This window comes from Scomber japonicus, chromosome 4 (assembly GCF_027409825.1).
Source record: "Scomber japonicus isolate fScoJap1 chromosome 4, fScoJap1.pri, whole genome shotgun sequence".
In the NCBI taxonomy this organism is placed as follows: domain Eukaryota; kingdom Metazoa; phylum Chordata; class Actinopteri; order Scombriformes; family Scombridae; genus Scomber; species Scomber japonicus.
The window spans coordinates 33994075-34010559 of record NC_070581.1 but is presented as its reverse complement, the minus strand read 5'-3'; the positions used below and the strand labels follow the sequence as shown (position 1 = coordinate 34010559).

Below are 16485 nucleotides of genomic sequence, written 5' to 3'. Positions count from 1 at the left end.
AGCCTTCCTACACCAGCAGGAAACCAGCAGCCTTCCTACACCAGGAGGAAACCAGCAGGAAACCAGCAGCCTTCCTACACCAGCAGGAAACCAGCAGGAAACCAGCAGGAAACCAGCAGGAAACCAGCAGGAAACCAGCAGCCTTCCTACACCAGCAGGAAACCAGCAGGAAACCAGCAGCCTTCCTACACCAGGAGGAAACCAGCAGCCTTCCTACACCAGCAGGAAACAAGCAGGAAACCAGCAGCCTTCCTACACCAGCAGGAAACCAGCAGGAAACCAGCAGCCTTCCTACACCAGCAGGAAACCAGCAGCCTTCCTAAACCAGCAGGAAACAAGCAGGAAACCAGCAGCCTTCCTACACCAGCAGGAAACCAGCAGGAAACCAGCAGCCTTCCTACACCAGCAGGAAACCAGCAGCCTTCCTACACCAGGAGGAAACCAGCAGGAAACCAGCAGGAAACCAGCAGCCTTCCTACACCAGCAGGAAACCAGCAGGAAACCAGCAGGAAACCAGCAGCCTTCCTACACCAGCAGGAAACCAGCAGGAAACCAGCAGCCTTCCTACACCAGCAGGAAACCAGCAGCCTTCCTACACCAGGAGGAAACCAGCAGGAAACCAGCAGCCTTCCTACACCAGCAGGAAACCAGCAGGAAACCAGCAGGAAACCAGCAGCCTTCCTACACCAGCAGGAAACCAGCAGGAAACCAGCAGCCTTCCTACACCAGCAGGAAACCAGCAGCCTTCCTACACCAGCAGGAAACCAGCAGCCTTCCTAAACCAGCAGGAAACCAGCAGCCTTCCTACACCAGCAGGAAACCAGCAGGAAACCAGCAGGAAACCAGCAGGAAACCAGCAGCCTTCTTACACCAGCAGGAAACCAGCAGGAAACCAGCAGCCTTCCTACACCAGCAGGAAACCAGCAGCCTTCCTACACCAGCAGGAAACCAGCAGGAAACCAGCAGCCTTCCTACACCAGCAGGAAACCAGGAGGAAACCAGCAGCCTGGCTCCCTCTGAGCTTTAAATACAAGGATTTAAAAGCTCACAAATATATCTGAGCTGTTTTAGTGAATCTGAGACTCATCAGCTGATCCACAAACACGCTGTGTTTTATTTTGAAATATCTGATCAAAGCTTCCTGTCTGTTACAAAGCTGTGTTTTATTCTGTGGTTAAAATGATCTGTCAGTATGTTTGTTCTCATCATGCTCTGATCAAACATCTCTGTCGAATAGAGTAGAGAACAGGCAAGTACAGTAGAATAGAAACAGTCGCACCAAGTCGGAGACTAATATCTGCAGAGTATCATGTGACTGACTGACTGAGTTACTGACTGACTGAGTTACTGACTGACTGAGTTACTGACTGAGTGACTGACTGACTGACTGACTGACTGACTGACTGAGTGACCGACTGACTGAGTTACTGACTGACTGAGTTACTGACTGACTGAGTTACTGACTGACTGACTGAGTTACTGACTGAGTTACTGACTGAGTTACTGACTGACTGAGTTACTGACTGAGTGACTGACTGACTGAGTGACTGACTGACTGAGTTACTGACTGACTGAGTGACTGACTGACTGACTGAGTTACTGACTGAGTTACTGACTGACTGAGTTACTGACTGAGTGACTGACTGACTGAGTGACTGACTGACTGAGTGACTGACTGACTGAGTTACTGACTGACTGAGTTACTGACTGACTGACTGAGTTACTGACTGACTGACTGAGTTACTGACTGAGTTACTGACTGAGTTACTGACTGAGTTACTGACTGAGTTACTGACTGACTGAGTGACTGACTGAGTGACTGACTGACTGAGTTACTGACTGACTGAGTGACTGACTGACTGACTGAGTTACTGACTGACTGAGTTACTGACTGAGTGACTGACTGACTGAGTGACTGACTGACTGAGTGACTGACTGACTGACTGAGTGACTGACTGAGTTACTGACTGACTGAGTTACTGACTGACTGACTGAGTTACTGACTGAGTTACTGACTGACTGACTGACTGAGTTACTGAGTGACTGACTGAGTGAGTGAGTGACTGAGTTACTGACTGACTGACTGACTTGCTGAGTGAGTTACTGACTGACTGAGCTACTGACTGACTGACTGAGTTACTGACTGACTGACTGACTGACTGACTGACTTACTGAGTGACTGACTGACTGAGTGAGTGAGTGACTGAGTTACTGACTGACTGAGTTACTGACTGACTGACTGAGTTACTGACTGACTGACTGAGTTACTGAGTTACTGACTGACTGAGTTACTGACTGAGTTACTGACTGACTGAGTTACTGACTGACTGAGTTACTGACTGACTGACTGACTGACTGACTGACTGACTGAGTTACTGAGTTACTGACTGACTGAGTTACTGACTGACTGAGTTACTGACTGAGTTACTGACTGACTGACTGAGTTACTGACTGAGTTACTGACTGACTGACTTGCTGACTGACTGACTTGCTGACTGCCTGCCTGCCTGCCTGGCTGCCTGCCTGCCTGCCTGCCTGACTGCCTGCCTCTATTGAAACAGTAGAAGAAGACTCTACTTGTCCGGCTGACAGGACGAGCTGTTGTCTGAATGAAAGGATAATAAAGTTTTATTCCCACTGCAGAGACGAACCAATTAACCCTGTGACACACACACACACACTGGAACACACACACACACGCACACACACACACACACACACACACACACACACTTGTGGGGACATTACATAGACTTCCATTCATTTCCTGCAGACTGAACTCTGACTTTAACCGCTGACCACAAAATCAGCTTTTACCAGATTGGGGACGCGGCTTTTGTCCCCAATTAACTGGTTTTACGTGAGAAATGTGTCCCTGAAAGTAGCCTATGACAGACGACAATGTAACACACACACTTAAACACACACACACACACACACACTGAAACACACCGAAACACAAAGAGGCAGTGAAAGATCAGCACATTAGTTAATTAGCCTGCTGAGCTGAGGGGGAAACCAGAGAGAGGAGAGGTCGACAGATGGACTACAGTGTGTGTGTGTGTGTGTGTGTGTGTGTGTGTGTGTGTGTGTGTGTGTGTGTGTGTGTGTGTGGAGAGAGACAACAGACAGCTGGGCAGACAGTGGAGACAGATAGAGTTTCTCTAACTGGACTCTGATTTCTCTGGAAACATCCATCACCGTGTAAAGCAGCCGCTGGTCACCAACACGCTGCAGCCGCTGGGAAAGATTTCATTATTGATTCTGCAGAAAGTGAGAATGACTATTCATCAAGAGGACAAAAAATAAAGGATCATTCTGCTGGTTTGGATCCAAAAAACAAGAAGTAACTGTTTATTTTTATGAGTTTAGTTTGCACAAATTAAAACTAGGGCTGTCAACGTTAACGTGTTAATAGTGATTAGATTAAAGCAATCCATAACGTGTTTTTTTTTTTAATCTCATTTTAATGTTGCAAGCCTTTTTGTCACTTCTACTCCCCCGTAGACGGCTCCTCTAGCTGTAGCGCTATGCTTTGAAGTGGCCTCCTGCAGTAAACCTACCGCGCTGATGGAAAGTAAGAGAGCTACTGGACTTTTGAACGGCTTGTTTAACTTTAAAACACTTCCAGACGCTTCAGTTGACAAGTCAAAAGTAAAATGCAACCTGTGTCAAACGGAGTTTAACTACCACCGGAGTACGTGGAGTTTGAGTTAGCACCTCCACGCTAAACACCCAGGTGCAGCCAAGCCAGCCTCAGCTCCACCAAAGGACCATTTTGGAGTGTGGGAGTCGCAGCAGAGCCGTGATTGATTCACAGTTAAGATACTCTGGTAAGAAATGCTTTACATTATGGGCTTAAAACTGCCTTCAAATGGAAAATAACAGGATTTTAAACATGACATTCAAAACGCCATTAATCGTGATTAACTATGGAAACTCTGAGATTAATCGCAATTAAAAAATTAATCGTTTTAGAGCCCTAACTAAAATATATATAGCAGGAGAGACAGAAAACACTGATACTCAAATATTCACATTCCTAGTGTTTCCTCCTTCTCTGTGAAGCTGAACTGTCTGAACTCTGAACTCTCTTAACTTTTCACTTCCTCCTTTTTGTTCTGAACATTTTTAACTAAAAATATCACAAAAAAGCAGAACTATTATATAAAATGTTTGGTTCAACAACCTCTGATGAACCTCTAAAAAACTGAATTATGACATTTAAAACCAGTAAAACACTTCCTGTTCACCAACAGAGGCTCAACACAACCCTCCTGTTGTCCTCGAGTCAAGGAAGGGAGGGAGGAAGAAGGAAGGAAAAGAGGGAGGAAAGGAGGGAGCAAGGAAGGAGGGAAGGAAGGATGGAGGGAGGAAAGGAGGGAGCAAGGAAGGAGGGAAGGAAGGATGGAGGGAGGAAGGGAGGTAAGGAAAGAAGGGAGGGAGGAAAGGAAAGGAAAGGAAAGGAAAGGAAAGGAAAGGAAAGGAAAGGAAAGGAAAGGAAAGGAAAGAAGGAAGGTAGGTAGGAAGGAAAGGAGGAAGGAGGAAGGAAGGAAAGGAGGGAGCGAGGAAGGAAGGAAGGGAGGAAAGGAAGGAAAGAAGGAAAGAAGGACAGAGGAAAGAAGGAAAGGAGGAAGGTAGGGGAAGAAAAGAAAGAGAAGGAGGGAGGAAGGAAAGAAGGAGGGAGGGAGGAAGGACAGAAGGATGGAAGAAAGGGGGATGGAGGAAGGAAGGAAAGAAGGAAGGGAGGAAAGAGAGAGGAAGGAAAGAAACAGAAAAGGAGGGAGGGAGGAAGGAAAGGAAGGAAAGAAGGAGTCTAATCTGGACATTTTACAACAACAGAGCTTCACTGGATTAAAATGCATCAGAGTCTAACTGTGAACGTGTTTCATACATCAGCAGGTGGACGTGATTTCTCTTCCAGATGTTTTGTGCAGGAGTCACATCAGGATCAGCTGAGATCTGATGTTAGTTCATGTTCAGTGTTCAGTGATACGTCTGCACATCTAATAAAAGGTCAAAGGTCAAAGGTCAAAGCTTCAGGCTCGTTAATATTTCAGCAGCTAAAAGTTTAATTGTGTCACAGTGATGTCTGCAGGTTGGAGACTCTTCACTGTCTCTACACACAGAGGGAATCATGACTTTAACTATGTGAATGATTAGTAGACTTTCAGACTCTCTGTATGAAAGCTGCTAAACACTAAGAGACTGATTTACTTTAAGATCCTAAATAAAGGAAGTGAATAGTAGAGATGTGACGATACACTCAGCTCACCAGACCAGACCAGACTTTAACTCTATTTTTAAGAAAACTTCAGTGGAGGAAATAAATGACTGTTCTTTTATTTTGAAATTCACAAAATGGAAATTGAGTTATAATTTGGTAGTGTGACTCATTTTACTTTTGGCATCATTAGGCTTCCGTAGTTGCTCCTCCTACTTCAGGCTCTCAGTGTAGAGACCTGAGCCCCCCACCCCTAAACCCCCCCCCCCCCGCCTCAGTGTAGAGACCTGAGGTTAACCTGCTCCTCTCCTCATCTCATACTTCTGACTGAGATCTTCTCAGCAGGTAGAAGCTGTAACGTGGTTAATGATCCACATGTGACTTTATAAAAAGAAGACATGACGAGTGAATGAGCCATGGAAAACCGATCGTCCCCTTAATTATAGCTTCGTGAGACAAAATTCACTTCGACTACAAATATCGTGGCGTTAATTTTGCCCACGCAGACATCAGAGCCAGAGAGAGACTTTCTTTGCCTGTCTTTACATACAGACAAGCTGCTGTGTCATCAAACACACAGACACACACACACACACACACACACACTGACCCCTCCCTGTCACCATCACCTCCATCTGCATCCGCCCCCCCCCCCCTCCGACCCTCCTCCCCCCTCTGACCTGCCTCACCCCTCCATCTCTGTGACTGAGGCTCTGTCTCAATCACAGGCTCCAATAAACACACAACAAAGACGCATTGTGCCGCAGCTTCCTGCTAACTAACTACACACATGCACACGCACACACATGCACGCGCACCCACACACACACACACACACGCACACACAGATAAAGACATGGATGGAGGAGACAGATGTGACAGTTCGTTGCTCCGTTAACGAACCAAATACTCACTAAATACTTCGTCTTCATAGCTAATTATCACATTTACATAATTACTGAACATTTATTACATATTAATCTACTAATATAATAATTATAATAATTATAATATCTGAATTATTTAGCTGGAAGAATAATATCCCCTCCACAAAGACTCATTTTTCTGTTTCTATATATATATATATATATATATATATATATATACACACATATAGTTAGTATTTGGTTTGCTGTCACTTTTATATAGTCTTATTATTTTCTGTAATATTGTGAAATATTAACTTTTCTTTTGGGTGGAGGCTTCATATAAGCACATTTACATTATTTCCTGCCTCTCCCTGCTCTGTGTATTAGTCATTCTTTGCCTTATTGCAAAATCAAATTAAAATAAAGTATTTAAACTATGATTTAACTTCCTGTTTCTGTATTAATAATGTGAAATAAATAAAATAATCCCACTTTGTTCACTTCTTTAAACATTTATACAGATATTTCCTTCTTCTTCTTCTCATGTTAACAAGGTGATAAAATATTAACATTAACTTTTCACTTGTAGAGTCCAGTAGAACAACGTAAAGCAGAATAAAGAAGAGTAGAGTAATACAACATCACATCACATTTTGACATAAACTGCCTTCAGATGGAAGAAAATCATGTTTTTTTTCTCCTTTTTTCGCAGCTCCAAACTATAACGCCTCACTTCCTGTTGTTGTTTTCATCTCAGCAACCCTCTGTCACCTGAGGCATCGTCTCTCCTCTCTGCTTTATAACAGAGAAGAAGAAGAAGAAGAAGAAGAAGAAGAAGAAGAAGAAGAAGAAGAAGAAGCACCTGTCTGTCACCTGAGGCATCGACTCACCTCTCTGCTTTATAACGAAGAAGAAGAAGAAGAAGAAGAAGAAGAAGAAGAAGAAGAAGAAGAAGAAGAAGGAGGAGAAGGAGGAGGAGGAGGATGAGGAGGAGGAGAAGAAGAAGAAAGCCTCAACAATATGAAGCCTGTCTGATGATTTATAGATATTTCCTTCTTCTTCTTCTCATGTTAACAAGGTGGATAAAATATTAACATTAACTTTTCACTTGTAGAGTCCAGTAGAACAAAGTAAAGCAGAATAGAGTAGAATCGCATTTTGACATAAATTGCCTTCAGATGTTATAAAATCCTGTTTTTTTTCTCCTCTTTCGCCTCACTTCCTGTTGTTGTTTCCATGGCAGCACCTGTCTGTCACCTGAGGCATCGACTCACCTCTGCTTTATAACAGAGAAGAAGAAGAAGAAGAAAGCCTCGACCATATGAAGCCTGTCTGATGAATATTTTATCGTCTCCTCTGTCAGATGAAATGAACCGAGTCGGCGTGTAATTACGTCCCGAAGCTGAGTTTTACAGAGTTTTACAGGCGGACAGTGAAGCTTACAGCGGTGATGTAATTACAGCTGGTTTACAGTCCGAGGTGTTTATGTGTTGACAGGAAGCGACGCGGCAATCAGACTCAATTATATTCTGATTATTACAAAAAACACTTTTACTGTCACAGCTGAGAGGCGTTTAAAGGGCCAGTACGCCTTTTTAACTGTCGCAGATGAGAGGCGTTTAAAGGGCCAGTACGCCTTTTTTACTGTCGCAGCTGAGAGGCGTTTAAAGGGTCAGTACGCCTTTTTTACACCACAGCTGAGAGGCGTTTAAAGGGCCAGTACGAGAGGCGTTTAAAGGGCCAGTACGAGAGGCGTTTAAAGGGCCAGTACGCCTTTTTTACACCACAGCTGAGAGGCGCTTAAAGGGCCAATACGCCTTTTTTACACCACAGCTGAGAGGCGCTTAAAGGGCCAATACGCCTGTTTTTACACCACATCGTCTTAGTGAAAGTTCACCAGAGCATGAAGCTTTTCATGGCGTTGAGAGAAAAGTGATTCATCTACTAATTCCCGGCTTCTTCAGTGTCTTTGGGCAAAATACTGAACCTCAGATTTCTCCTGCAGCTGCACCAACAGTGTGTGAATGTGCAATATAAGAGGAGTCCATTAATCATGTCCAATAACTAATCAACTAACTGTTGCAGCTGGAGTCATAACTCACATTATAATACATGACTTTAGATTATAGACAGGAAATAGAAAACAGACGCTTCCTGTTACTGCAGAAGCTGCCTGAACATCAGTGACACTCGTCTGTTCTTCCATCGCTTTATACTTCGGTGGAGATCATTCTAGTAATCTTTGTTTTATTTTGAAAGTCCACTGAGGAGGAATCTACATTCACAATGATGCAGAGATACAACAACAACAATAAGTACCAACCATGTCCCCTTAAAGTGATACTAACTCAGTATTTCATTAGATATCCATCATATGAACAGAAACTAAGACTCCTCCAAATCCATATTATCAGATTTTTACACAAAATAGATGCTACTTGGTATTGATTTATATTGGTTGATACTTTAAAGTCTATAAATTAAGAATAAATATGTGTTCTGAGTTTGACATACCACAGAAAAGTGTGTTGTTAACCACCCTGCCAAATTTGAATGATTAAAAAAAATCGCCAAATATATGAAATTAGGCTTCAAAGTTGTGTACAAATCAGCCTCTGAAGCCCCGCCCCCTACCAAGTGTCACCTGTCAATCAAAGTCACCACCTCTACCAGAAACATGGACGCGACTTCTGTGAGCTTTCTGCTGCTAACTCAGCTGCTAGCTCTGCGGCTAACTCAGCTGCTAGCTCGGCGGCTAGCTCGGCGGCTAGCTCGGCGAAAATGTCTCAATTCACTTTACACAGTCTTCCAAAGCTATAGAGTACTTACACTCAGGTCTGATTACAGTAAAGTTAAAAGCATTTGCAATCAATTAAAACACTGGCTGAACTCTCTGAGCAGCTGTATTGATGGTGAATGATGTAATTTAAAGGTTGTAAACTGAGTAGATGGAGAGTAGAGAACCAGCATGATGTCACTTCAGGGTTAAAACACATGAATTTACCGACATGTCAACAAATTTAGGGTAAAAAAAAAATCTGTGCTTCCTCTCTCCTTCTCTCTTTCTTTCCTTCTTCTCCCTTTCTTCCTTCCTTCTGTCCTTCCTCCCCCCTACCTTCCTCTCTTTCTTCTTCTCTCCTTCTTTCGTCCCTCCCTCCTACCTTCTTTCCTCCGTCGTTCCTTCTTTCCTATGTCCTTCCTTACTTCTTTCCTCCATCCTTCCTTCCTACCTTCCTTATTTCCTTTCCTCCCTTCCTTCCGTCCGTCCTCCATCCCCCTTTCTTCCTTCTGTCGTTCCTTCCTTTCTCTTTCCTTCCTTCCTTCCTCCCTCCCTGCCTTCTTTCCTTTACTCCCTTCCTACCTTACTTCTTTCCTCCATCCTTCCTTCCTATCTTCCTTATTTCCTTTCCTCCTTTCCTTCCGTCCGTCCTCCATGCCCCTTTCTTCCTTCTGTCTTTCCTTTACTCCCTTCCTTCCTTCCTTCCTTAACTCGAAAGTGAGTAGATGGAGAGTAGAGAACCAGCATGATGTCACTTCAGCGTTAAAGGACATGAATTTACCGACATGTCAACAAATTTAGGGTAAAAAAAAAAAAAAGAAGAAGAAGGTGAAATTATAGTCCAGAGTCTCAGCTGGCTTCATTTTATAGCTCAGATATGAAATATGTAACTTCTGTGGTTTCATGTCTGTAATTTAGAGAATGAATGAGTTACAGCAAAGAAACAGAAACAGAAAATAAAAAGATCGTTTTCTATTTTATTTAAACTTTATCTCAAAGCAGAGAGTGATGTCATCGTTAAGGGGATTATCAGGAGGTCGTTCTGAGGGTGTGTGTGTGTGTGTGTCTCTCTCTCTGTCTGTGTGTGTCTCTGTCTGTGTGTGTGTGTGTCTCTCTGTGTGTGTGTGTGTGTGTGTGTGTGTGTGTGTGTGTGTGTGTGGGTGAGACCTCAGACTTTGTGGTAATGACAGAGGCTAATAGATGCTGATTTACACACACACACACACACACACACACACACACGGACACAGACACGCACACACACGCGGACACAGACACACACACACACACACACACACACACACACACACACACAGACACACACACACACACACACACACACAGACACACAGAGACAGACACACACAGGGACACACACACACAGAGACACACACACACACAGACACACACACACAGACACACACACACAGACACACACACACAGAGACACACACACACACACAGACGCAGAGACAGACACACACAGGGACACACACACACACACACAGAGACACACACACACACAAAGAGACACACACAGAGAGAGAGACACACACACACACACACACACACACACACACACACACACACACAGAGAGAGATGGGACACACACACACACAGAGACACACACGCCCACACACACACACAGAGAGACACACACACACACACACACACACAAAGAGACACACACACACACAGACAGAGACACACACACACACACACACACACACACACACACACAGAGAGGGAGATGGGACACACACACACACACACACCCACACACACACACATCATGTAAATCACTACTAAACTATGTTGTGAACATCTAAAAAAACACCCCTGACGCCCCCAGAGGTTACAGCGGCGGCCATCTTGGCTCCAGACAGCCAGTTTCCAGCTGCTTGTTAGTGTTTAGTGACAGGCTGACACTCAGCAGACCCTCAGCAGACCCACCGCGCTCTCATCCGGACCCACCATCCAAACCTAACCGCACCCTGAATCAGACACGATGACATCACCTCATCTCGCCATGATGACATCATCTCAGCTGTCATCAGCGGGCCGGCTGCTGGTCGCCACGGTTACCAGAGTAAAGAGGTCTAATAAAGGTCTAAAAGCACTGAAAGATACACACTGACAGGGAAGAGCATGAACTGTGTGTGTGTGTGTCTCTGTGTGTGTGTGTGTGTCTCTCTCTCTCTGTGTGTGTGTGTGTGTGTGTGTCTCTCTCTCTCTGTGTGTGTGTGTGTCTCTGTCTCTGTGTGTGTGTCTCTGTGTGTGTGTGTGTGTGTGTGTGTGTGTCTCTCTCTCTGTGTGTGCGTGTGTGTGTGTCTCTGTGTGTGTCTCTCTGTGTGTGTGTGTGTCTCTGTGTGTCTCTCTCTGTGTGTGTGTCTCTCTGTCTCTGTGTGTGTGTGTCTCTGTGTGTGTGTGTGTGTGTATCTGTGTGTGTGTCTCTCTCTCTGTGTGTGTGTGTGTCTCTCTGTCTCTGTGTGTGTGTGTGTGTGTGTCTGTGTGTGTGTGTCTCTCTCTGTGTGTATGTGTGTGTCTCTCTGTGTGTGTGTGTGCGTCTCTGTGTGTGTCTCTGTGTGTGTGTGTGTGTCTCTCTCTCTCTCTCTGTGTGTGTGTCTCTGTGTGTGTATGTGTGTGTGTGTGTCTCTGTGTGTGTATGTGTGTGTGTGTGTGTGTGTACGTGTGTCTCTGTGTGTGTGTGTGTCTCTGTGTGTGTGTGTGTGTGTGTGTGTATGTGTGTGTGTGTGTGTGTGTACGTGTGTCTCTGTGTGTGTGTGTGTCTCTGTGTGTGTGTGTGTGTGTGTGTGTGTGTGTGTGTGTGTGTGTGTGTTGAATCATGTCTAGTCTAGTTGTGTTTATTCTGCGTCGCCTCACATTAATAAAGAAATCATGTCAGATGTTATTTTACACGCTGTCCAGGTCAAAGGTGACAGCTGTTAAAACACAAATGTCTTTTATTTTGAAATTTGGTCCAAAATGAACAGAAATGAAATATGTTTAAATGTTCTACTTCTGTATAGATGCTGCTAATGTTTGTCATTAATGCTGTTCTGGGTCAGATGATCTCCGTATCTATGTCCATGTGTTTTAGTGAAATTAATAGTTAATAGTATTTTAACCCTTTACATTCTGTTTAGGGTAAAATTTAACAGCTATGAAAACACCTTGAATGTCTTTTATTGTGAAAAGTGATGATCTAAAGTGTCTAAAGTGGCTCAAAATGCACAAAAATTAAAATATATTAACCCTTACATAATGACCAGGGTCTAATTTAACCCATTTTTGTCTTTTTAGAGCTTTAAAAACATCCTAAATGTGCTTTTATTCTGAAATTTGATGACCTAAAGTGACCCAAAATCCACAAAAATGAAACTATTTTAAATGATGCTACTAATGTTTGTCATTGAGGCTGTTCTGGGTCAGATGATCTCCGTATCTATGTCCATGTGTTTTAGTATTTTAACCCTTAGAACTGATTTGGGGTCAAATTTAACCCATTTTCTACATTTGACAAGCTGTAAAATCATCCAAATGTTCTTTTACTCTGGGATTTGATGACTTAAAGTGTCTAAAGTGGCTCAAAATGCACAAAAATGAAAATATATTAACCCTAACATAATGTCCAGGGTCTAATTAAACCCATTTTATTCTTTTTAGAGCTGTAAAAACATCTTAAATGTGCTTTTATTCTGAAATTTGATGACCTAAAGAGACCCAAACGGCACAAAAATGAAACTATTTTTTTAGTTTTTTAATTTTTCTGTGGTGACATCATCATTATTTAACCTGTGACACAGTTTAAACATATTAATTAGACCTGACGTTGCTTTTACAGGCTTTTAACTCCTAAAATAAACTAAAATAAATCTACATTTCTACGTCTCTACGTCTCCATCAGCTGCTTTCAGACTGTTGCTCTTCAGTCTATTCTGAGTTCAAGGCTGTAAACACAAACTCACTGACAGACACTCATTCATCATACAGTCTGCCCCCTCCCTCCCCCCCTCCCTCCCCTCCTCCCTCCCACGCCCGTGACCTTTGACCCCTCTCCATCACTGCTGTACTGACAAGGAAAAAAAAAGAAGTCCAAAACAAACTTTATTTATTCCCGTGACTGACGAGCGGAGTCACGCTACATCTATCTGCTGCAGGTCAGAGAGTCAACGCTGAGGAGATACATTAGCTGCTTTTCATCCTATGGGGGGGGGGGGGGGGGGGGTGAGGAGGGGGAGGGGGGGGAGAAAATGGACAAAAAAATCAGAACGCTGATGTTGGTTTTACAGTTCTGCCTCGTTTCTCCTTCCTCCTCCTCCTGCCTTCCTCTCCCTTCTCTTCTTCCTCCTCCTCTCCCTCCCCTTAATCCTCCTCTCCTTCTCCCTCCTCCTCTCCTCTTCTCCTTCTCCCTCTTCCTCCTTTCCTTCCTCTCCTTCTCCCTCATCTCCCTCCTCCTCCTCCCTTACACTCTCAGCCTGGATAGCATGATAAAGCCTTAAACATTGTCTCTCCCTCTCCCTCCTCCTCCTCCACCTCCTCCTCCTCTCCTCCTACTCCTCTCCTTCCTCTTCCTCTCCCTTCCCTTCTCCTTCCCCCTCCCCCTTCTCCTCCTCCTCCTCTTCCTCTCCCTCTTCCTTCTGCTTTCCTCTCCTCCTCCTCCTCCTCCTCCTCTTCCTCTCCCTCTTCCTCCTGCTTTCCTCTCCTTCTCCTCTCTTTCCTCCTCCTCCTCCTCCTCCTCCTCCCAGTCTGGTTTCGTGTCATGTCTGTCCGGCTTGTCGTACCTTGGAAGAAGCATTCCTGTGGTTTGTGACCGAGCGGTAGAGAAGCAGAGCTAATGAATTAAATTAAAGGTGAAGAGGGTAAAAGACCAGAGAGAGACAGTGGTTAAGGTTCTGTCACGCTATCCAGGAGGGAGAGGAGGAGGAGGAGGAGGAAGGAGAGGAGGAAGAGGAAGGAGAGGAGGAAGGAGGAGGAGGATGAGGAAGGAGGAGGAGGATGAGGAAGGAGGGCAGGAGGAGGAAGGAGAGGAGGGAGAGGAGGGAGAGCAGGAGTAGGAGGAGAAGGAAGGAGAAGAGGAGGAGGAAGAGGAAGATGAGGAGGAGAAAAAGGAGGAAGAGGAGGAGGAGGAGGAGGAGAAGGAGAGCAAAAACAGACTGACAGAGAGAGGACAGAGTGTTTAAGGTTTCATCACGCTATCGAGTGTTTTTCCTTCAGAGCAGCTCGGGGAAAGAAGTAGTTTAATACCTGCTCTTCATCATCCTTTCTCCTCCTCCTCCTCCTCCTCTTTCCTTCTTCCTCCTGCTCCTCCTCTTCCTCACTGTAGCTTTTCCTCTCCCTTGCTGTATTTAATCTGTTGGTGTCTGATCTGTTTTTAATGGTAAAGGAGTTTAATGCTGCTAATGAAGCGCCGCTAATTTACTTATGATATAAAAAATCTGTTATATAGTCTGTCATTTAAAAGGCTTTTAATTTGAAATGTGAAGCAGCAAGAGGAAATGGAATAGGAGGAGGAGGAGGAGGAGGAAGAGGAGAGAAGAGGAAGAGGAGGAAGAGGAGGAAGAGGAGAGGAGGAGGAGAGGAGAGGAAGAGGAGGAAGAGGAGGAAGAGTGAGGAGAGGAGGAAGAGAGTGAGGAGAGGAGGAAGAGAGAAGGAACAGAGTGAGGAGAGGAGGAAGAGAGGAGGAGGAGAGTGAGGAGAGGAGGAAGAAGAGGAGAGGAGGAAGAGAGGAGGAGGAGAGGGAGAGAGTGAGGAGGAAGAGGAGGAGGAGAGGAGGAAGAGAGTGAGGAGAGGAAGAGAGGAGAAAAGAGGAGGAAGAAGAGGAAGAAGAGGAGAGGAGGAAGAAGAGGAAGAAGAGGAGAGGGAGGAGATACTGTCATATCTGTTATAAACCAGTGAAATGTTGGGATGAAGATATTAAAATATGGAGAAATAGATACTGCCCAAACTTTACTGCAACCTCAAAATGAAATAAAACTAAAATATCTTCTTTTATGAACTTAAACTAAAACTAAGAAACATTTTCATCAAAAGACTAAAATGAAATCTCAACAAGTTGCCAAAAATTAACACAGATTCACCAAAATCTGTCAACAGCCCCAAAAAGATCTCAAACCTTTCATTAAAATCTGTGCTATGACATCATCATTATGACATCATCATAATGTGGGCGGAGCTACAACCAGCAGCAGCAGCGTCTGTGTGTGCTTCATGTCGGCGTTGATCTGAAAAAATCAGAACGCTGATGTTGATTTTACAGTTTTGCCTCGTTTCTCCTTCTACCTCCTCCTCCTCATCTTTCTCCTTCCTCCTCCTCCTGCCCTCCCCCTCCTCCTTCCTACTCTCCTTCCTCCTCTTCATCTCCCTTTTTCTCCTCCTCCTCCTTCTCCTCTCCTTCCTTCCTTCCTTCCTCCTCCTCTCCCTCCCCTTAATCCTCCTTTCCTTCTCCCTCCTCCTCTCCTTCCTCCTCTTCCTCATGTCCTTTCTTCTTCTTCTTCTTCTTCTCCTCCTCCTCTTCCTCCTCTCCCTCCTCCTTTTTCCTCCTCCTCCTCCTCTCCTTCACCCTCCAAAATCTGTCAACAGCCCCAAAAGATCTCAAACCTTTCATTAAAATATGTGCTATGACATCATCATTATGACATCATCATAATGTGGGCGGAGCTAAAAGCAGCAGCGTCTGTGTCTGTGTGTGCTTCATGTCGGCGTTGATCTGAAAAAATCAGAACGCTCTCCCATCTCTCCATCCTCCTCCTCTCCCTCCTCATCTTCCTCCTCTTCTTCTCTCCTCCTTCCTCCTCCTCCTGCCCTCCCCCTCCTCCTTCCTCCTCTTCATCTCCCTTCTTCTCCTCCTCCTCCTCCTTCTCCTCTCCTTCATTCCTTCCTTCCTTCCTCCTCCTCCTCTCCCTCCCCTTAATCCTCCTTTCCTTCTCCCTCCTCCTCTCCTTCCTCCTCTTCCTCATGTCCCTCCTCCTTCCTCCTCCTCCTCTCCTTCACCCTCCAAAATCTGTCAACAGCCCCAAAAAAAATCTCAAACCTTTCATTAAAATCTGTGCTATGACATCATCATTATGACATCATCATAATGTGGGCGGAGCTAAAAGCAGCAGCAGCAGCGTCTGTGTGTGCTTCATGTCGGCGTTGATGTGAAAACCGTGTGCTGAGCAGCAGCAGCAGGAACACTCGGTGTGTTATAAACCATGTGAAACATGAAAAACATCGTAACGCTCCTTTAAACTTCACGCTCGGCTAAAGTTTATCTCCCAGCTGAGAATAAAGTCTGTCTGTCCGTCAGCTGCTAAGCCAACACGCAGCCGGACGCTCCTCTCAAAGGGTCACTGACTCACGTTTAAAGGGTTAATACGTAGAAAATAAACATATGAATAACTTCACACATTCTTCAGCATCAAATTTCTGCTTTTAATCCATTTAGAGAGAATATATTAGAGGATTATGGTAAAAATGTCTAAGTGGTGTAACCATAAAAACTTTGTTCACAACCATCTACAAATCATCTACACACCAAACACAAACCATCTTCACAACCATCTACAAACCATCTTCACAACCATCTTCACAACCATCTACAAACCATCTACAAACCATCTTCACAACC

At 44.5% G+C, this 16485-nt stretch overlaps 1 protein-coding gene across 1 annotated transcript in view; it reads right to left on the bottom strand.

Moving 5' to 3' along the window:
- LOC128357742 (plexin A3-like) overlaps window positions 1–13671 on the bottom strand; it is a 45259-nt gene extending 31588 nt beyond the window's left edge. Inside the window, exon 1 of the mRNA XM_053318111.1 lies at window positions 13658–13671. Coding sequence (XP_053174086.1) covers window positions 13658–13671 — 14 coding nt within the window. The remainder of the gene's footprint in view (window positions 1–13657) is intronic.
- Between the last annotated feature and the right edge of the window lie 2814 nt (window positions 13672–16485).